Source organism: Microcaecilia unicolor, chromosome 6 (genome assembly GCF_901765095.1).
Source record: "Microcaecilia unicolor chromosome 6, aMicUni1.1, whole genome shotgun sequence".
Lineage (NCBI taxonomy): Eukaryota > Metazoa > Chordata > Amphibia > Gymnophiona > Siphonopidae > Microcaecilia > Microcaecilia unicolor.
In genome coordinates this window covers 141,375,095-141,398,322 of record NC_044036.1, presented here as the reverse complement: position 1 = coordinate 141,398,322, position 23,228 = coordinate 141,375,095, and the positions used below count along the sequence as shown (strand labels likewise).

Genomic DNA, 23,228 nt, shown 5'->3' with positions numbered 1-23,228 from the left:
ATGTCTTATCTTATCATTGCAATATAACAAAACTAATTACGCCAATATTAACACACCATCCCACATTCTCCCTGTTGCGAATAACTTGAAACTCCTGGATGTCACTATTGATCGATATCTCACCCTTGATTGCTATGCGAAGAATGTAACAAAGAAAATGTTTTTTGCAAGGGGAGGAGTCAAGATGGCGGCATGCTGTCTCCGCGGTTGAAACATCTCAAGCTGATCCACGAGTAAACTTTTCCTCTGCAATATGCCACATACCAAGCGGAAAGGTCTGGTCAAAGCTAGAGCCTCAGCGATCAGAACCTCTTCTCCTTTGCAGCCCAGCGTTGAGAAGTTCACCGTGAGGAAGCCAGACCGAGATTCCAGAGGGAGTCCCGCTGCTACAGGAGGAGGAGAACCCTGTGATTAGGGGCTGGATATCACCTTATCTCCCCCGGATCACAATCCATCGCCTCCGCCGTAAGCTTTTTTCCCCCGTCAGGAACGATAGATCCGCAAGTCGGTGAAAAGCACTCCTGGATGAGAGGCTCGGAGGAAAACCAGGCTAACGGAGGTCCGAGGCCTTCGGGCCTACGGGCTGAAGGGAAACTTTCAATAACGGGACAGGAGTCGGTTACTTTGGAGAGCATTTGGAAAGCTCTCCAAAAGTTAGACGTCAAGCTGACCAACTCCATGGCAGAAATAACAACGTTTGTGAGTACAGTCGAAACTCTTTCTAAATCTTTGGAGACTTTTAAAACAGACTCTACTAATCAAATGAAAGCTATAAATGAAGATGTGAAAAAACTTCAAGATATTTCTACTATGACTATTAAGGATAAGACTTTCCTAGATAGAAGAATTGAGCAAGTAGAAAACTTCAATCTTAGATTAAATTTACATTTTTGAACTTTCCCTATACAATTGGAATAACACCACTAGATGCCTTTAAAAAATACCTAATAGAAATATTGGGATATTCCCCTGATCATATACCTCCAGTTAATTGCATTTTTTATGCGCCCACAAAATGACCAGATAGAGAAATAGAAATAGAACCACAACAACTTCAACAAGTTGATGAAAGACAATTAAATTTAAATTTGTCAGAGATTTTAGACTCATCCATATCTGAAAACTCCGAAAGAAAGACCTTAATTGTCTCACTAGTTTTCGAACAAGATGTAGAAGCTATAAAACGGCTTTTCTTTCGGAAATCAAAGACATTATTCTATGGGAAATAGATATGGATGTATCCGGACGTTACTAGGCAAACACAGGAAAGAAGAAAAGCATTTCTAGCATTGAAGAAAGACACATTCGCAATAGGAGCTTTCTTTTATTTAAATTATCCCTGCAAATGTGTGATTAAGTACTTAGGTCTTAAATATATTTTCTTTCAACCAGAACATTTAAAAGCTTTTCTTGCTGTCAAAAAGTTGGGAACAGCTTCATATCTTTCTAAGTTTGATTGCTAATATGATAATGGTCAGGCTTAAAGTGTGCTATAATATATATATATATATATATATATATATATATATATATATATATATATATATATATATATATATTTAGTTATTATTCTTCTATATCCCTCCTGATAATGGGAACTCCCCCTCTCATTTGTGGTCTAAAGAAGGCTTATATATTTTCTTCATTTTATTCATATTAATATGTGAATTAACTGTGTATAAATTTGACAGCCTGTATTGCTTATTCAAGTATTTGTGCTTGTAATAATAGATTGTTAATAAATAAATGTTTTTTGCAATGTGGAAGCTAAAAAGAGTGAAGCCTTTTTTCCCAAGGGAAGTATTCCGTACGCTAGTGCAATCACTAGTACTGAGCCACCTGGATTATTGTAACTCCATTTTCGTAGGATGCAAAGAAAAAACCATCAAGAAACTTCAGACTGCACAAAATACCGCAGCTAGACTCATATTCGGAAAGGCGAAATATGAGAGCGCCAAACCCCTCAGAGAAAAATTACATTGGCTTCCACTAAAAGATCGTATTGCTTTCAAGATTTGCACCTTAGGCCATAAAATCATCCATGGAGAAGCTCCATCATACATGTCAGACCTAATTGACTTACCGGCAAGAAACATCAAAAGTTCATCACATACCTTCCTTAACCTCCACCACCCTAATTGTCGAGGACTCAAATACAAATCATTACATACATCTACCTTCACTTACCTCTGCACAAAAGCATGGAATAAACTACCGAATGCTATAAAAACAACACGTGACTTGACAGCCTTCAGGAAGTTATTGAAAACGCACTTGTTCGAAGAGACTTACTATAAGAATCCTCCTTAATGACTTGATTATTCTATATCTAAACCAACCACTTTTGATCCCTCTGAATTGGTTATATTAGTCATGTTATCATTATTGGCCATTATATTTTACTGCTTTTTTTATTATGTATTATGCAAATCATTCTACTGACCTATCTTCCTTATTTCTTACATAGTAATATGTTAAATTAGTTCAAACCTTTTACTCTGTTCATAATTATACATTTGCAATATAATGTAAGCCACATTGAGCTTGCAAATAGGTGGGAAAATGTGGGGTACAAATGCAGCAAATACATAAATACTGAGCAGTGTGCATCATCTAACTTGGATCTCTCTTCCAATTTATGTAGCTTACTTGCTGTGTTTTGTTTCCTGCTTGATAGGCACACCCTCGCAAAATGATTTGGGCAATCACATAGACAACATATTTTTTGATTTACTGGACAGTGTTCTTTCACTTGTCTACGTGTGCGTTGCCACAGTACTTACTTGTAACAGATTTGGTTGCAGGTATGTTACTCTGCCACTGCTTGTTGTGGCAGTCGTCCACATGTCACTGGTGCTTGTCTGTCCCATTAACAGTGTCAGCTTGCTTGCCCTGACCTATAGTTCTCAGTTACAAGTCAGTGAGTTCTGCAGTACAATGTGTGAATCCACTGGTAATGCCAAGGATTATTTTATCCCGAATAACTTCATCTTTCAGTAGACCGTATTCACACGTCACTGCTTTCTCAAATGGCCAAATGTATATTACACTTTTTAAGATGCTCTAACGAATCAAATATACATACTAATGATGCACATCCCTGGTTTTCAGTCCCTTCTTAAATGTCCTCATAACTCCTTTGACAGATTATTAATGCTAAAAGATGTTACCTAGTCCCCCAGCAGCCACCACTCTCCCACCGAGGAGTCCAGTCACAAAGTCAGCCCTCTTTTCCCTCATTCGAGCCGAACGAGTTGGTTTAATCCAAATTCCTGCAAATGAAACACAGCTTTAAATGATATGACTGTTAAAGAGTTAGCATGTAGTTTGGAGGGGGCACAGTTGGTGTCACCCCCTCTCCAAATGTTTCATGTGCTTCTCCTGAATTGGACTACCTCCTCCCATTTCCAATATGTCTTCCCTATTCCTTGTCCCCCCCCCCCCCCCCCCCCAAGAAAGCAAGCAAACTGTGCCTATTGCTTTCACCCTGCTTATATATTTTTCTTTCCCAAGCTCTGCGGAACTAGAGCAGTTTTCTTTCATTTCTGGCCCTCAAGAATCCCAAATATGTCTGGTTTTCATGGAAACTGAAATTTGAAATCCATATCAATCTAGAAGAATTATATTAAAATGAAATCAAGCCCCCTAGACTTTTTTCCAATATCTCTTAACACAAAAATAAACAGTTTCATTTAAGTTTATATGACTTTATACTTTAACGTCAAAAACATCAAACAAATTTATGGCAACCCATCAGAAGGAGCCGGCTTTCACCCTCACAACACCTGGTGTGTCAGCTTGTAAGTGTTGGAGATGCACATAATTTACATGTATTTTGTAAGGTACATGCCTGTGTGAGAGCTCTTCCCATGTGTACATTCCTTGCAAAAATATGTGCTATGTAAGTTAAGGAGAGGAGCAAGGAGTTGGAATGGAGTCAGGTGCTTCAAATCAGACCAGAGACACTTAAGCGTCAATCAATAATCTTTAATGGAGGATGACTCAACAAGGTACCCTGTTTCGAAACACACAGTTCCTTCTTCAGGAGTCTTGTAGTCAGTATATGGAGAAGTGAATCCTCCAAATTGAAAATCTTAAGAGTAGTTGGTTTTCAGAAAGACCTTTGTGGTGAAGTAAAATGGTGTCGCTTCTGGACGTCGTTGGACCAACTACTCTTATGATTATTGATTGACGCTTAAGTGTTTCTGGTCTGTTTCGAAGCACCTGACTCCGCTCCCACTCCTTGCTCCGTAGGATACCAGTATTCCTTCCACTTTCTGTGGTTTGTGCTATGTAAGTTAACTGCATATTTACAAATAGCACCTAGACAGAATTTTGCCATTTTTCTAAACCATTACATATGTAATTGGTGCGTAAATATGGCATCTATGTATAGAATTGACACCTACATGTCAGCTTTTTTAATGCACACCAGAGTGAGTTATTGTTTGCAATTGCATAAAATTATGACCCATACAACGTTGTCCCACTGTATTTCAATAGACAGCATCAGGTGATATATACTGTTATAATATATTCTCCTAAATTTCTTACTTCTCAGCTGTGAAAATATGCTGTTTGTTTTTAAAGAGGAATCTGCATTTTGCTCCATGTCCCCCTAAAATAGACTATGCTTTTATTTGTGAATTATCAGCAATCTTCAAGGCCCTGAAAGGAAATGGCCCCAGGTATCTGAAAATAGGATGATCCTCCACACACCGCCAAGGACACTAAGGTCCTCCCAAGGACTTTCACTAATTACACCCTCTCCAAAAGACATTACATAATGTGATACCTGCAAGCAAGCCTTCTCCGGAGTAGCCCCCACACTCTGGAATGCATTGCCTAAAAGGCTCTGCTTAACACAAGACTACTTCTACTTCAGGAAGCCGGTGAAAGCTTTGCTCTTTAACAGAAGAAGTAACTAACTTGTTAGTCTCACTCACACACATAAGGAGTGACTCGGGCTGCACATACTGCAGCGGGACATGTTTATCCACTCCTACCCTAGCTGAGATAATACTTAACCATCTCTCTGACCTCACGTGCAACTTTCTTCAAATCAATCACTTTACTTTCTAATTCTTCCTACTTTCTTACTCATCTATATGTTACAACTTTGCCTTACCCCTCACTACCAATTATAATGTTCTAGTACATATTGTGTTGTCATTGCAAGTAGTATGCCATGTCATACTTTGTATTGCTGTTTGAATATTTTTACTGCTCTAATTGCCTCCTGCTCATGTTTGATCTATTCTTACTGTACACCGCCTTGAGTGAATTCCTTCAAAAAGGTGGTAAATAAATCCTAATAAATAAATAACATATGAGGGTTCAGTGGTGATGGGTTTGCTTAGGGAGTTTGCTAAATTCATATTAATTTTTCACCACAATCAAGTTGTTAGTCCTGCTGGTTAGGAATGCAGAGCGATATCAGAAGAAAGTCTTAGAACAGAAGCAGAAAAGTCTGGAATTATCCTTTCTAATAGAGAAATTAACTTCCCCTTTTCCCACAGATGGGGACAAATATTTAGGGGCCCTTTTACTAAGCTGCGTAGGCACGTACATGCGTCAATTTTGAACTACCACAAGACCTCAGCAGAAGGGGGGGCCAGAGCCCCAGGTGGGGGGGCACTGTTTAGCCACCGACCCACGCCCGCCACTTTGGACCCCCCCCCGCAACCCCCCCCCCCACCGCCTGCATGCCCCCTGCCCTGCCGCCGCATCAGGTACCTTGTTTGCTGGTGGGGGTCCCCAATCCCTGCCAGCCTAAGAGTTTTCTTCAGTGCCGGTCAACTCCGGCGCCTTCTTTGTGGGATCATCTGTTTCTGACACCTTACATCCTGCACGGGGCTACATGCACGGCGCAGGACGTAAGGCATCAGAAACAGATGATCCCACAACGAGGGCAACGGAGTCAACCGGCGCTGAAGAAGACTTTGGCTGGCAGGGTTTGGGGACCCCCGCCAGCAAACAAGGTATCTGATGCAGCGGCGGGGCGGGGGTGGGCGGCAACGGCGGGGGGGGGGGGTGTCAAATGTAAAGGGGGCCAGGGCATAATCTGTGGGGGCCCATGCCCCCGTGGCCCCACGTAGCTACGCCCCTGATTGTACGCATGCTGACGATTACTGCCCAGTTAACGTGTGAGACCTTACCGCTAAGTCAGTGGGTGGCGGTAAGGTCTCAGGCCCAAAATGGACACGCGCCAATTTTCTTTTTGCCACATGTCTATTTTTGCCCCCAAATAAGGCCTTTTTTGCAGGTGCGCTGAAAAATGGACCTGCGTGTGTCCAGTACACACGTGTACACCAGAGCAGGCCATTTTTCGGTGCACCTTAGTAAAAGAACCCCTTAAAGCCTACAGTAATTATTTAAATGTTCTATTCAATGTGGAAGCTCAAACGATTAAAACCTTTCTTCCCAAGAGCAACGTTTCAATACCTAATACAATCAATGGTCCTAAGCCATGCAGATTTTTGCAATGGAATCTACGCGGGCTGCAAAGAACAACTCAGCAGCCAAAACAGAAAGAATCAGCTTTACTCCACTAACATTTCAGTTGTGCTTGTGACTCAGTGGATTCATTTATAAAACCTTCAACACCCTGCATACAATGAACCTTCTTAAGCTATCGACAGTTCGCCTAACAGGTGACATTTAAGTGATATCATCAGCCTTCTTTAATCCTACCAGTATTTTAGCATAGGATCGTGAATGGAATAATGATCTCTAGAAACAGTTTTGTCCAAAGTCAATTCAATTTCAATCATTAACAGCCTCCTCCATTAGAGTCACTATTTTTCACTATTAATTCAATGGCAGATGAAATTGAGTTAATTTCTTGTACTTTTATCTGGCAATTTATATCTGCTGTATTGTGCCTGTTTGCCCTTTCTTCTTTCTAGGGACAGAGAAAGTACCTTATTTTCTCCGAGGACAAGCAGGCTGCTTGTTCTCACGACTGGGTGACGTCCGTGGCAGCCCCCACCAACCGGAAGAAGCTTCGCGGGCGGTCCGCACGCAGGGCACGCCCACCGCGCATGCGCGGCCGTCTTCCCGCCCGTGCGCGACCGTTCCCGCCAGTCTTGTTTTTTCCGCGCTGGAGAGAGTCGTGCGTCGCCGCTCTCTCTTTTTCAGCCCCGAAAAACCGTCGCGTTTTCGCGAATTTTCTTAGTTTTTTGTTTGTTTCTGGGTGCGTTCCGGATCCTTTTTCTTTTCTTCAAAAAAAAAAAAAAGTGTGAACGCGCTTGTTTTCCCTCGTTTTCTAGCGGGGGGCGTCGCGTTGCGGCCTTGTGGCCGCGCGGTCGATTATTTTTCGAGGTGTGATTTACCGCCACCATCGACGGCTTTAATTTCGCCGACGCGATTTTTCCATCGATGTCCTCGAAGGTCCCGAGTGGATTTAAGAAGTGTGGTCGGTGCGGCCGGCCTATCTTGCAGATCGACACCCACGCTTGGTGCCTCCAGTGCCTTGGGCCGGAGCACAATATCAAGTCGTGTTCTTTGTGTCTTGGTCTCCGGAAATGGACTCAGGTTGCGAGGCAAGTTCTACGGGACCGTCTTTTCGGAACTTGCGCCGGCCCCTCGACGTCGACGGCATCGACGGCCGGTTCTTCGGTACCGGTATCGATGCCCGCGAAATCGGCACCGATGGCATCGACCCCAGGAGCACAGGTCCCGCCGGTCCTCCGGTGAGGGTAGGGGTGAGAGGCCACGTGGGCAATCGGCCCCGGTCACTCCCTCGGCCCATGGCCCTCGGGACCGAACCCTGTCTGACCTGGTTCCTCGAGACCGAGGGGGATCGACCTCCTCCTCCTCCATTCCACCTGGCACCGATGACGGGCACAGCAAGAAATCTAAGAAGCACCGTCATCGGTCGCCTTCGATGCATCCGGCTCTCGGTACCGGCGAGGAGTCGACGCCGAAGCGTCCGCGTCGAGAGGAGAGATCCCCTTCGGTAGTGGAGGTACCGACGCGTCAGGGTCCCAGCACTTCGGTGCAGTCTCCTGGACCCGAGCAGCTTCCGGCACCGACACCTCTACCGGCCCCCCCGTCTTTCCCAGCAGCGGGCCTGGACGAGTGCCTCCGAGCCATCCTTCCGGGGATCCTGGAAGGGCTGATGCGCCGTTGACTGTGGTGCCAGCGAGCTCTAGCCCGGTGCCGAGGCCGTCAACACCGCCGCCGCTTGCGGCGCCGGTCTCGACCGCCACGCAGGTGGAGTCCCCGTCGACGTCGATGGAGGGAGCTTTGTCCCCGCCGGCGCGGGAGTCCACCGCTCGACGACAACGAGGCCTCGGTGCCTCGACGTCGAGCCGGGCCCGGTTAAGGACTCAGCTACATGAGCTTATGTCCGATACCGAGGAAGAGGCCTCGTGGGGGGAAGAGGAAGACCCCAGATATTTCTCCTCCGAGGAGTCTGCAGGTCTTCCCTCGGACCCCACGCCTTCACCAGAGAGAAAGCTCTCGCCTCCTGAGAGCCTCTCCTTTGCCTCCTTTGTAAGGGACATGTCTATTTGCATTCCCTTCCCCGTGGTCTCTGTGGATGAGCCGAGGGCTGAGATGCTCGAGGTCCTCGACTATCCATCACCACCTAGAGAGTCCTCCATGGTGCCGTTGCACAATGTCCTCAATGAGACACTGCTTCGGAACTGGATGAGACCGTTATCTAATCCCACCATTCCCAAGAAAGCAGAGTCCCAGTACAGAATCCACTCGGACCCAGAGTTAATGCGGCCCCAATTGCCCCATGACTCGGCAGTCGTGGATTCTGCTCTCAAGAGGGCACGGAGTTCGAGGGATACCGCCTCGGCGCCCCCAGGGCGAGAGTCTCGCACTCTGGACTCGTTTGGGAGGAAGGCCTACCAATCCTCCATGCTCGTGACCCACATCCAGTCGTACCAGCTCTACACGAGCATCCACATGCGGAACAATGTGAAGCAACTGGCGGACCTGGTCGATAAGCTCCCGCCGGAGCAGTCCAGGCCTTATCAGGAGGTGGTCAGGCAGCTGAAGGCGTGCAGAAAGTTCCTGTCCAGGGGTATTTATGACACCTGTGACGTGGCATCTCGTGCTGCGGCCCAAGGTATAGTGATGCGCAGGCTCTCATGGCGGCGTGCCTCTGACCTGGACAACCGCACCCAGCAGAGACTGGCCGACGTCCCTTGCCGGGGGGATAATATTTTTGGTGAGAAGGTCGAGCAGCTGGTGGACCAACTGCATCAGTGGGAAACCGCCCTCGACAAGCTCTCCTATCGGGCGCCTTCAGCACCCACCTCAGCAGGTGGACGTTTTTCCCGGGCCCGGCAGGCTGTGCCCTATTCTTTTGCAAAGCGTAGGTACACCCAGCCGGCCCGAAGGCCTCGTCAGGCACAGGGACAGCCCAGCGCGCTCGTTCTCGTCAACAGCGTGCGCCTAAGCAGCCCCCTGCGCCTCCACAGCAAAAGCCGGGGACGGGCTTTTGACTGGATCCACGGGAACATAGCCGCCCTCAAAGTGTCCGTACCGGACGATCTGCCGGTCGGAGGGAGGTTAAAATTTTTTCACCAAAGGTGGCCTCTCATAACCTTCGACCAGTGGGTTCTCCAGATAGTGCGGTGCGGATACGCCCTGAATTTGGCCTCCCTGCCTCCAAATTGTCCTCCGGGAGCTCAATCCTTCAGCTCCCATTACAAGCAGGTACTTGCAGAGGAACTCGCCCGCCCTTCTCAGCGCCAATGCGGTCGAGCCCGTACCACCCGGGCAGGAAGGGCAGGGATTCTATTCCAGGTACTTCCTTGTGGAAAAGAAAACAGGGGGGATGCATCCCATCCTAGACCTGAGAGGCCTGAACAAATTCCTGGTCAAAGAAAAGTTCAGGATGCTTTCCTTGGGCACCCTTCTGCCAATGATTCAGAAAAACGATTGGCTATGTTCCCTGGATTTAAAGGACGCATACACTCACATCCCGATACTGCCAGCTCACAGACAGTATCTCAGATTCCGCCTGGGCGCACGGCACTTTCAGTATTGTGTGCTGCCCTTTGGGCTCGCCTCTGCCCCACGAGTGTTTACAAAGTGCCTCGTGGTGGTAGCGGCGTACCTACGCAAGCTGGGAGTGCACGTGTTCCCATATCTCGACGATTGGCTGGTCAAGAACACCTCGGAGGCGGGAGCCCTCCGGTCGATGCAGTGCACTATTCAACTTCTGGAGCTGCTGGGGTTTGTGATAAATTACCCAAAGTCCCATCTCCAGCCGACACAGTCTCTGGAATTCATAGGAGCTCTGCTGAATACCCAGACGGCTCAGGCCTTCCTTCCCGAAGCGAGGGCCCACAACCTCCTGTCCCTCGCTTCGCAGACCAGAGCGTCTCAGCAGGTCACAGCTCAGCAGATGTTGAGACTTCTGGGTCATATGGCCTCCACAGTTCATGTGACTCCCATGGCCCATCTTCACATGAGATCTGCTCAATGGACCCTAGCTTCCCAGTGGTTTCAAGCCACCGGGAATCTAGAAGATGTCATCCGCCTCTCCACCAGTTGCCGCACTTCACTGCTCTGGTGGACCATCCGGACCAATTTGACCCTGGGACGTCCATTCCAAATTCCGCAGCCCACGAAAGTGCTGACGACGGATGCATCTCGCCTGGGGTGGGGAGCTCATGTCGATGGGCTTCACACCCAGGGTCTGTGGTCCCTCCAGGAAAAGGATCTGCAGATCAACCTCCTGGAGCTCCGAGCAATCTGGAACGCACTGAAGGCTTTCAGAGATCGGCTGTCCTACCAAATTATCCAAATTCGGACAGACAATCAGGTTGCAATGTATTACACCAACAAGCAGGGGGGCACCGGATCTCGCCCCTTGTGTCAGGAAGCCGTCGGGATGTGGCGTTGGGCTTGCCAGTTCGGCATGCTCCTCCAAGCCACATACCTGGCAGGTGTAAACAACAGTCTGGCCGACAGACTGAGCAGAGTCATGCAACCGCACGAGTGGTCGCTTCATTCCAGAGTGGTACGCAAGATCTTCCGAGAGTGGGGCACCCCCTCGGTGGACCTTTTCGCCTCTCAGACCAACCACAAGCTGCCTCTGTTCTGTTCCAGACTAAAGGCACACGGCAGGCTAGCGTCGGATGCCTTTCTCCTCCATTGGGGGACCAGCCTCCTGTATGCTTATCCTCTCATACCTTTAGTGGGGAAGACCTTACTGAAGCTCAAGCAAGACCACGGCACCATGATTCTGATAGCGCCCTTTTGGCCCCGTCAGATCTGGTTCCCTCTTCTTCTGGAGTTGTCCTCAGAAGAACCGTGGAGATTGGAGTGTTTTCCGACTCTCATTTCGCAGAACGACGGAGCGTTGCTGCACCCCAACCTTCAGTCCCTGGCTCTCACGGCCTGGATGTTGAGGGCGTAGACTTCACTGCGTTGGGTCTGTCTGAGGGTGTCTCCCGTGTCTTGCTTGCCTCTAGGAAGGATTCCACTAAAAAGAGTTACTTTTTCAAGTGGAGGAGGTTTGTCGTTTGGTGTGAGAGCAAGGCCCTAGAACCTCGTTCTTGCCCTGCACAGAACCTGCTTGAATACCTTCTGCACTTATCAGAGTCTGGCCTCAAGACCAACTCAGTAAGGAATCACCTTAGTGCGATTAGTGCTTACCATTATCGTGTGGAAGGTAAAGCCATCTCTGGAGAGCCTTTAGTCGTTCGATTCATGAGAGGCTTGCTTTTGTCAAAGCCCCCTATCAAGCCTCCTGCAGTGTCATGGGACCTCAACGTCGTCCTCACCCAGCTGATGAAACCTCCTTTTGAACCACTGAATACCTGCCATCTGAAGTACTTGACCTGGAAGGTCATTTTCTTGGGGGCAGTTACTTCAGCTCGTAGGGTCAGTGAGCTTCAAGCCCTGGTAGCTCATGCTCCATATACCAAATTTCATCACAACAGAGTAGTGCTCCGCACCCACCCAAAGTTCCTGCCGAAGGTGATGTCGGAGTTCCATCTTAACCAGTCAATTGTCTTGCCAACATTCTTCCCTAGGCCGCATACCCGCCCTGCTGAACGTCAGTTGCACACATTGGACTGCAAGAGAGCATTGGCCTTCTACTTGGAGCGGACACAGCCCCACAGACAGTCCGCCCAATTGTTTGTTTCTTTCGACCCTAACAGGCTAGGGGTCGCTGTCGGGAAACGCACCATCTCCAATTGGCTAGCAGATTGCATTTCCTTCACTTACGCCCAGGCTGGGCTGGCTCTTGAGGGTCATGTCACGGCTCATAGTGTTAGAGCCATGGCGGCGTCAGTGGCCCACTTGAAGTCAGCCACTATTGAAGAGATTTGCAAGGCTGCGACGTGGTCATCTGTCCACACATTCACATCACATTACTGCCTCCAGCAGGATACCCGACGCGACAGTCGGTTCGGGCAGTCGGTGCTGCAGAATCTGTTTGGGGTGTAAATCCAACTCCACCCTCCAGGACCCGCATTTATTCTGGTCAGGCTGCACTCTCAGTTAGTTGTTCTTTGTAGGTCAATTTTCTGTTGTAGCCTCGCCGTTGCGAGGTTCAATTGACCTGGGTTCTTGTTTTGAGTGAGCCTGAGAGCTAGGGATACCCCAGTCGTGAGAACAAGCAGCCTGCTTGTCCTCGGAGAAAGTGAATGATACATACCTGTAGCAGGTGTTCTCCGAGGACAGCAGGCTGATTGTTCTCACCTACCCTCCCTCCTCCCCTTTGGAGTTGCGTTTTCATCTTTTGCTTGTCATTCAACTGGCGAGAACGGTCGCGCACGGGCGGGAAGACGGCCGCGCATGCGCGGTGGGCGTGCCCTGCGTGCGGACCGCCCGCGAAGCTTCTTCCGGTTGGTGGGGGCTGCCGCGGACGTCACCCCAGTCGTGAGAACAATCAGCCTGCTGTCCTCGGAGAACACCTGCTACAGGTATGTATCATTCACTTTTCGGACTATAAGACGCACCGGACCATAAGACGCACCTAGGTTTTAGAGGAGGGAAATAGGAAAAAAAAATTAGCTTTTTCCCTCCTCTAAAACCTAGGTGCTCCGGTGCGTCTTGTCCGAATCCCTCCCTCCAAGTTCGGGATCGCCCTCAGGGTTACCTCCTCCCCCCCCCCCCCCCCCCCCCCGGCCCTGTCACCACCTCTCCCCTTACTCACGCGATCTTCCCTGGTGGTCTAGTGACATCGGGGAAGGAAAGAGCCCCCTCTTTCCTGCCCAGCGCACTGCTCTCCATCCTCCTGTATGCTGCCTGATGGTGTCGGCAAGATTCAAAATGGCCGCCGAGAATTGAAGTCTCGGCGGCTATTTTGAATCTCACCGACACCATCAGGCAGCATACAGGAGGATGGAGAGCAGCGCGCTGGGCAGGAAAGAGGGGGCTCTTTCCCGCCCCGACGTCACTAGACCACCAGGGAAGATCGCATGAGAAAGGGGAGAGGTGGTGACAGGGCCGGGGGGAGAGCGAAACCGAACTCGGAGGGAGGGAGGGCGGGTGGCCTGCCTGCCAGCCAGCCAAATCTCTACCTTCGGACTATAAGACGCACCCCCATTTTCCTCCCAAATTTTTTTGGGAAAAAAGTGCGTCTTATAGTCCGAAAAATACGGTACTTGTATATAATATATGTAAACCGTTTTGGTTGTACTACAGAAAAGCAGTATATCAAATGCAGGACTCATAATAATAATAATAATAATAATAATCCATAATAATATCACTACCATAGTGTTGTTATACATCTGTTTACATTTAAGACATGGCAGACTTGTGTAATAATTTGTGCTTGGCCATTTATGAACTGAGAAACAAAACTACCATATGTTCAGGAAGACATGTTTATAGCCATGACACATAGGTAGATATTTTGCACCTGTTTTATAAAGTACAAAGTACTTGCAAGTCTTTATAAAATAATCTAAGCAAAAACTCCCGCACAGTTAGAACATAAGAATAGCCAAACTGCGTCAGACCAATGGTCCATCTAGCCCAGTATCCTGCCTCCAGCAGTGACCAATCTAGGTCACAAGTACCTGACAGAAACCCAAAGTAGTAGTAATAGCAACATTCCAGAATCCCAAAGAGTAACAACATTCCGGAATCCCAAAGAGTAGCAACATTCCAGAATCCCAAAGTAGCAAGATTCCAGAATCCCAAAGAGTGGCAAGATTCCCTGCTACTAATCCCAGGGATAATAGTGGCTTTGACTTTTCCTCCAGGATTAAACCCAGATACACTAACTGCCGTTATCACATCCTCTGGCAATGTGTTCCAGAGCTTAACTATTGATTACTTCCCGCCTGGCATAATTTTGTGCATGTATGTGCCAATAGGAATCAGCGCATAGTCATGTATTTTATAAAGTACGTGCATAGGTGCCAGAGGATGTAGTAACAGCGGTTAGTGTATCTGGGTTTAAAAAAGGTTTGGACACGTTCCTGGAGGAAAAGTTCATAGTCTGCTTTTGAGACAGGCATGGGGGAAGCCACTGCTTGCCCGGGGATTGGTACCATGGAATGTTGGTACTAATTGGGCTTCTGCCAGGTACTTGTGACCCGGATTGTCCACTGTTAGAAGCAGGATACTAGGCTCGATGGACCCATTGGTCTTGACCCAGTATGGCTATTCTTATGTTCTTATGTACTAAATAATACTGGTCTCCTCCAGATCTCCACGTGGCAAATTCACTTCATATCATATAGGATGATGTTTCCTAACCAGTAAAGTCACCAGTGCCTGATGCTCATGTCCAGCCCAGCAACTGGGCTCTGCTTTCAGCCTCTTGCAATGGTCCTTAAATATGCAGGAGCTCCTTTCTGAGCACACGTGTAGTCATCTATGCATCTCCTTCCTAGTTACAGCTAAGCCTAGATTCAGGCATAGGTAACTGCTTCCAGCAAAAATGTTGATAAATACATGAATCCATTCTTTCAGGTCATTCATTCACTTTCCTTTTTCTGTAAAAGATTTGTCTTCTCTGTTCCTCCAGCTCAGTTTTCATGTTTTCCTTTTTCTTGCTTGTACCCCTGCTCTAAGGGTATTTACAGCTGTGATTAATACTTGACTTATGAATAATATAACTGAACATTTGGTACCTGCTGCAGAACTGTATCTCTAGCTGAATGCTTTCCTGCCAGGTATAAAGGATTTAATGATCTCATCTGAATCCTGTTATTCTGTCATAGGAAATGGAGGAACTAAGTGTCACATATTTGGCTTTATTGTTCCCATCTTAAAACCATCGGATGTTGACAGCCTCCCAAACAGCCTTGTCATTAAAAGTCAGATCCACTACTGAATTTCCCATTGACACAGAGTGAGGATATATTTTGGTAAATTAGGCTTTAAAGTATAAATCATGTTGCTGATAAAAATGCCAGTGTTAGAAGAAAAACAGTCCAGTGGCTCAATGGGAGACATTTGGATTTGACCCCATGCTCAGTTACTAAATTGCTAGGGAGCAGCGTCCACGTCTTTGGGGGTAAAGGGAGAATTAGTCATAGTCTTTGTGCAGTGGTGACACCTAGTAGCTAGATTTAGCAGTCACGATTGCAGGGTTCTGGAAGGAGCCCTGATGCATTGGCCCTGGACATGGTCAGTCACTGTAGTGACTGGGCTGAAAGTAGGGCAGGAAGGGTTATCAAATACAGGGAAAAAGAATCCCCAGATAGCTGTAAATAAAAGTTCGTGGTGCCAGATCCCAGCCCTGGTTCTGGCTGACAGGATAAACCAGAAAAGCAGGGGGAAGAAAAATAAAAACAGGGACTGAATTCTGATGGTCCTATAACAGAGCTTCCCAAGCTGTGGGTTGGGATCCAAAATGGGGGTCACAAAACCCACATTTGAAGTTACAACCTGGGTGGGCTGTCCATAGGTGCATCATTATTCTGCGTCTCCAGATGGGGAATGTCACACAGTTTTATTTGGATTATGATCATGGGGTCAGGGCAACCAAAAGATTGATAAGCACTATCCTAAGATAACTGTGCAGATGCTTGAGACCAGGGTAGAATTATAAAGTAGGGATGAGCTGTCATGGAAAATGATGACATATCTCATGTCATTAACAAAGAAAAACAGCCAGAAAACCATTACATTTTGTTTTGTTTTTTGGTATGCCAATTATAGTGTGCACTCTTTAAAAAAAAATTATATTTATTAATTTTTCTCAAATATAAAGGAAATAATAAAGAAACAATCAAATTAATTAAAAAAGTAAACAACAATTATATAACAAATCATGGAGAATAAAATTACAGAGTGCAAGTTAGGCAATGAAAATACCCCCCCCCCCCCCAACTAATTAACAAACCTTAACCCAAAAAGAAAAACATCATCTCCAATTGAGAAAGATCATTGTATACATAATTAGTATCCTGATGGAGTAGAGGAGTGGCCTAGTGGTTAGAGCACCAGTCTTGCAATCCAGAGATGGCCGGTTCAAATCCCACTGCTGCTCCTTGTGATCTTAGGCAAGTCACTTAACCCTCCATTGCCTCAGATTCAAACTTAGATTGTGAGCCCACACCTGAATGTAACTCACCTTGAGCTACTACTGAAAAAGGTGTGAGCAAAATCTAAACCTAAATAAAAATCTATACAGAGGTAGTGGAAAAATAAGCCTTTACAGCAATCTTATCTATTTCCGATGAAACCCTTACATAATAACATAGTAAGTGATGGCAGATAAAGACCTGAATGGTCCATCCACTCTGCACAATAGTCACATTCATTATCATTTCAAGATTTAAATCAACAATGAACATGATATTATATACTCGATCATGGTCTTTCTTTGTTGTTTCTGGGACATAGACTGTAGAAGTCCACCCAGCTCTGTCCTTATGTTCTAACTGCTGGAGTTGCTGTCAAAGCCCACTCCAGTCTATCCAAATCCGTCTTGTTGTTTGCGGGACAAAGACCATAAAAATCTACCCGGTACTGTCCTCACGTTCCAAACCACTGGAATTTCTGTCGAAGCTCTATTCAGCCCACCCTAAACCGTATCGCCATATGCGGGACTCAGACCGTGTAAGGCAGCCCAGCACCGTCCTTACTTGATGCAGCCAGAGTCGCCATCTAAGCACCACTTGACATGCAAATCATATGCAACCCTTTAAGTTTTGTTTTTTATATCATTCATTTTCTAATTAGAGATCTTCTGTTTCATCCCACACCATTTTGAATTCCGCCACAGGTTGTTTTTTTTTGCGCCACCTCCCTCGGGAGGTCATTCCAGGCATCAACCACCCTTTCCAAGAAAAATAATTTTCTGACGTGACTCCTAAGTCTACCACCCCGCAACCTCAATTCATGTCCTCTAGTTTTACCACTTTCCCTTCTCTGGAAAATATTTGTTTCTATAATCGCATTGCTCCCGAAACGGCAAATGGCCAAGAAAACCCAAATAAAATTGAAAATCCCCAGAATCAACATGGGAAATGACAGGAAATTAAAATTTTCCAGCTGCTCATCTGTATTATAAAGTTTTTGAAGGGGGAATCCAAGGTCTCTTGGTTATGAGAGGTCATAAACAGCATGTTGTGATTCTAGAATTTCAGAAAGAGAGAGAAAAAAAAGTCCAGGTTTCTGAAATAATGGTTAGAATTCTGGAACCCCAGAGAATCTTCAAATTCCAGATACTCTTTTTAGAGCTGGCAGGTAATAAATATAAATAAATCAAAACAGAGAAAAGAAAATAAGATAATACCATTTTTAGTGGACTAACTTACTACATTTTTTGATTAGCTTTCAAAGGTATCATCTTATTTTCTTTTCTACGTTTTGATTTATTTCTGTTTATTACCTTTAAAAAGTGGACTAGCACAGCCACCGCACCACTTGACTCAAGATAGAATGGGCAGGAAATTATCTGTGTGAATGAGCAAGTGTTTTTCTCATCCCTGTTGGTGACTGACGTTCAAAGCTGGAACCAGATATTTTGGCTGTGCTCTTTTGCATTAAAGGTGTTTCTCTTTGCCCGAGCAGGTGGGATCTTGCTTTGTTACCATAGAGATGAAACAAAGCCCTGCATACCATTTTATCTCAGCTGTAGACCGCTCGCTCGACAGGTTGTCATTCCTAGTGTCGCCCCCATCAAAGTGACTGAAAATGAGAACGAAAGTTAATGATCTCCTTTGGAGCTCTGAGAATTTCAGAACATTGTGTATGTCCAAGCAGGTAAACAAAGATATAGTATGAAATGCCAATAGCATAGTTTTGCCTTTAAAGAAAACAGATAGTCCTGTAAAACCTGGACAAGGAGATGGAAGGATGACATATGCGCATGGAGTACTGCTCTCCTGCAGATCTCCGCATGGCAAATTCACTTCATATCATAAAGGAAGATGTTTCCCAACCAGTAATTCCTTAGTATCCCTCCAGACCGGCTCGGGCCATAAATAGGGATGCGCTTGTTTTAATATTACCATTAAAAAATTAAAAATAGCAATTTAAAAATAGCCTTTTTCCTAGCCACGCCTAAAAGACGCACCAACACTACTACAGGCCACTTTTTACTGTGGCTTTGTAAAAAGACCCCTCAGTTATTTAGGTTCCAGGTTTTGGAACGACCTTCCGCCATCTCTGAGAGCTGACGTTCCTCTTCAATTGTTCAAACACTTTTGAAAACTTTCCTTTTCTCTGCTGCCTTTTCGTCTGCTTAATTAGCATTCTTCCTTTTTATTGTTGTAAACCGCTTAGTCGCCTGTATAGGCTCAATTTGTGGTATATCAATGGGCTCATTTTCGAAAGAGAAGGACGCCCATCTTTCGACATAAATCAGAAGATGGGCGTCCTCCTCCCAGGGTCGTCCAAATCGGCATAATCGAAAGCTGATTTTGGATGTCCCCAACTGTTTTCCGTCGCAGGGATGGCCAAAGTTCACGGAGGCGTGTCGGAGGCGTAGCGGAGGCGGGACTTGGGCATGCCTAACACTTGGACATCCTTGACCCATAATCGAAAAAAACAAGGACGTCCCTGACGAGCACTTGGACAACTTTACCTGGTTGTGTTTTTCTTACGACCAAGGCATAAAAAGGTGCCCGAAGTGACCACATGACCACCAGAGGGAATCGGGGATGACCTCCCCTTACTCCCCCAGTGGTCACTAACCCTCTCCCACCCTCAAAAAACATCTTTCAAAATATGCCCTGCCAGCCTCAGATGTCATACTCAGGTCCATCACAGCAGTATGCAGGTCCCTGGAGCAGTTTTAGTGGGTACTGCAGTTCACTTCAGGCAGGCGGACCCATCCCCATCCCCATCTACCTGTTAAATTTGTGGAGGAAACAGCGAGCCCTCCAAAACCCACCACAAACCCACTGTACCCACATCTAGGTGCCCCCTTCACCCGTAAGGGCTATTGTAGTGGTGTACAGTTGGGGGTAGTGGGTTTTGGGGGGCTCAGCACACAAGGTAAGGGAGCTATGTTCCTGGGAGCAATTTATGAAGTCCACTGCAGTGCCCCCTAGGTTGCCCGGTTGGTGTCCTGGCATGTTAGGGGGACCAGTGCACTAGAAATGGTGGCTCCTCCCACGACCAAATGGCTTGCATTTGGTCGTTTCTGAGATGGACGTCCTTGGTTTCCATTATTGCCAAAAATCAGAAACGACCAAGTCTAGGGACAACCAAATTTAAGGATTTGGACGTCCCTGACCTAATTATCGAAACAAAAGATGGACGTCCATCTTGTTTCGAAAATACGGGTTTTCCCGCCCCTGGATGGGGGCGTTTTGCAAGGATGTCCAAATAAAAACTTGTACGTCCCTTTCGAAAATGCCCCTCCAAGTGTCTGGAAATAAAATAATAAAATAAAATAAATAATGGACAGCACGCAAAACACAGAGAACTGGCCCGGTTTGTGCAGGTAATTTTATAACTGTGCACCTATAATTAGGTGCCCAGAGGACACCTGGTAGGAACCTATTCTATAAAGGAACACAGGTGTCTACTTTCTTTCATAGAATCAGTGGCAGCCCTACCATTAAGCCAACTGAGACAGAGGCCTCAGGTGGCACTCGTCCTAGAGCGGCATCTCCCCCTTCCTTCCTCCACCCCCTTCCCTGAGTTTACCTTCTTTTTCCATTTTCCAAAAGGCGGCAGCGGCAGCGATTCCCATACGCTGCCCTGCCGCCAGCACCGGCCTCTTTACTATGGCCCACCTCTCTGATGTAACTTCCTGTTTCCTCAGAGTTGGGCCGCAGTAGACATTTTTGAAAGGTTCATATTTAAGCATAGAAAAACAGGCAACGATGTGTGCTTTCACTTTCGGTTTTGCTCGGACCCACACACGTTTGTTTCTCTCTGTCGGCATATAGAAGCTGAACAGGCTTCCTTCTGCTTCCAAAATAAAACAAAACCGACAATTTAATATGAGAAACTGAGAAGCCCTCTGTGCTGCCCTTGAGCTGGCGGTAAGTTTTCGGCGGACGTACCTAAACCTGCAGTACCCAAGCTGCAAAGGACTCAAATACAAATCAACCTACGCATCCAGTTTCTCCTACATAAGCACACAACTGTGGAACGCATTACCAAAAGCCTTGAAAACTACGTACGACCACCTACGCTTCCGGAGAACACTAAAAACGTATTTGTTTAAAAAGGCATACCCTACTGATCCAACATAAATGCCTGATCTCTGCAACACAACAAAACTAAAGTACGTAATGGACTTAACACAACTCTTCCATTGTACGATTCCCTAATGTGGCTGTGCCACATGAACTTTATCTAACCACAATATCACTTTGTATTTGTTTACACCGGAGTCTGCAAACGCCTCTCCGGTACTATGTAAAGCCACATTGAGCCTACAAATAGGTGGGAAAATGTGGGATACAAATGTAACAAATAAATAAATAAAATAGACCATCATTTGCTTCCGGGTCTTGCAGCGCTACCGTCTGAGCATTAGGAAGGAATAGTTGCTGACCTCATTAGCATCCAATTAAACACATTAGAATGCAATTTGTGGCACTCACATTAGCACCAGCGCTTAAGCCCTACTGAGTATCCAGCGCAAACCATTTTTCTGCTGGCACTAATTTATAAGTGTCGACCCCTTAATGAGATAATGTGCCACACCCAAGGAGGGGAGCCTACATCATGTTTATACCCTGCACCATTTTTCAGAACAGCAGATGTCTATTTAAAAGTCACCCAGCACATCCCATATTCCAACAGTATGCATAATGTGAAAATCTAGCTGCAGCTTCCAAATGATTTCCCCAGATGATAGAGGAGCTTTACTACTGCACTGGATTCTAAAGCTTCTTATCTTGTGAGCAGTGGTGATTTCTAACATCTGGCAGTCTTCCAAATAATGGCCCTTAAGGAGCTTTTCTTTTGGCAACGGTGCATAAGAACATAAGCACCGCCATACTGGGAAAGGACCATCAAGCCCAGCATCCTGTCTCCGACAGTGGCCAATCCAGGCTTCAAGAACCCAGCAAAACCCATTAAAAAAACATTTACTCTTTAATAATGTTCAATGAACTTTTCCCTCAGGAATCTGTCCAAACCCCCGTTAAACTCCATAAGGCCAGCTGCTGTCACTACATTTCCCGGCAAGGAGTTCCAGAGTCTAACTACAGGCTGAGTAAAGAAAAACTTTCTCCTGTTTGTTTTAAATCTGCCCTATTCAGGAAACACTCTGATGCTCTTTGAAAACACAGGCATGGAAACATGACGGCAGATAAGAGCCAAATGGCCCATCCAGTCTGCCCATCCACAACAACCACTATCTCCTTTCCCTAAGAGATCCCAGATGTCTGTCCCATGCTTTCTTAAATTCAGACACAGTCCTCGTGTCCACCACCTCCACCGAGAGGTGATTCCATATGCCCACCACCTTTTCCATGAAAAAGTATTTCATTAGATTACTCCTGAACCTATAACCTCTTATCTTCATCCTACGCCCTCTCATAAATGTCTTACGTCTTGCTTCTGTGAGAGGCAAGATGATAGGTGACAGATGCCCTGAGCATAAAATAATCCTGATTGTCCTGTAATTAAAGCCAGAGTAGAATTCAAACTTTTTATATTTCTAACTAAGATTCTAGTACCTGAATATATTGACAACTGGACACTTTGGTACATCCCAACATGTCTTCTGTGATCAGAGGAGCAACTTAAGGTACAGTTCCCTGCGGTATTTGATTTTAGGGTAATAATTTGGAAAAGATCACTGGAAGGTTCTGGGACACAACTTTGGAATACATTACCTGTAATCTTTTATAAATTACATGTAGTTTCATTGTTCATTAAAAACACAGGGGACCTTTCACTAAGGCGTGTAGGCGCCTGCGTGCATCCAACGCGCATCAATTTGGAACTACCACAAGCCCTGGGCAGTAATTCCATTTTTTATGCACATCCGGAAATAATTTTTATTTTCTACTGCGTGGCGCTAACCGGGCGGTAATCAGGAATATACGCGCACTGACGATTACCGCCCTGTTAACACGTAAGATCTTACTGGATGGCGGTAAGGTCTCAGGCCCAAAATGGGCGTGCGCCAATTTTTATATTGCCGCACGTCCATTTTCGGCCGAAAAATAAAGGCCTGTTTTGCGGGCACACTGAAAAATGAACCTGCGCACGTCCAATACACACGCCTACAACAGCGCAGGCCACGTTTTGGCGCACCCTAGTAAAAGGACCCCATGGTTATTTAAGAAGTATTACTCAGAGAGGTAATCTGATATATGGTAACTGCAGCTGGCTATTTCTAAGGAAATATTATCAATGTAATTGATCAGTATTTTGTGTACTCTATTTGAAGAAGTGCTATCCAGTGATGTCAATGATTAATAGGCTTCCTGAACTTGTATGTCTAGCCCACCTCTTTAACGCTGCTTTTGACTCCTAACCACTACTCACTTGCCCTGTACCCTTTTATCCCCACCTCTTTAATTCCCTTACCTCTTAGTTGTTCTGTCTGTTTTGCCTGTCCTATTTAGATTGTGAGCTCTTTGAGCAGGGACTGTCTTTTCGTGTATGGTGTACAGCGCTGCGTATGATAGAGGTATATAAAACAATGAGTGGAGTGGAACAGGTGGATGTGAAGCGTCTGTTCACGCTTTCCAAAAATACTAGGACTAGGGGGCATGCGATGAAACTACAGTGTAGTAAATTTAAAACAAATCGGAGAAAATTTTTCTTCACCCAACACATAATTAAACTCTGGAATTCGTTGCCAGAGAACGTGGTGAAGGCGGTTAGCTTAGCAGAGTTTTAAAAGGGGTTAGACA

The 23,228-nt window shown here is 46.1% G+C and overlaps 1 protein-coding gene across 2 annotated transcripts in view; it reads right to left on the bottom strand.

Annotated features, from left to right (window-relative positions):
• Positions 1–23,228, bottom strand: part of KLHDC8B (kelch domain containing 8B) — a 135,888-nt gene that overhangs the window by 14,709 nt on the left and 97,951 nt on the right. The window contains exon 5 of one of the 2 annotated variants that reach the window (XM_030207316.1): positions 3,171–3,272. The exons of the other annotated variant lie outside the window; for it this stretch is intronic. Within the exon in view, the coding sequence (XP_030063176.1) occupies positions 3,171–3,272 (102 nt within the window). The remainder of the gene's footprint in view (positions 1–3,170; positions 3,273–23,228) is intronic. 2 annotated transcript variants of the gene reach the window in all.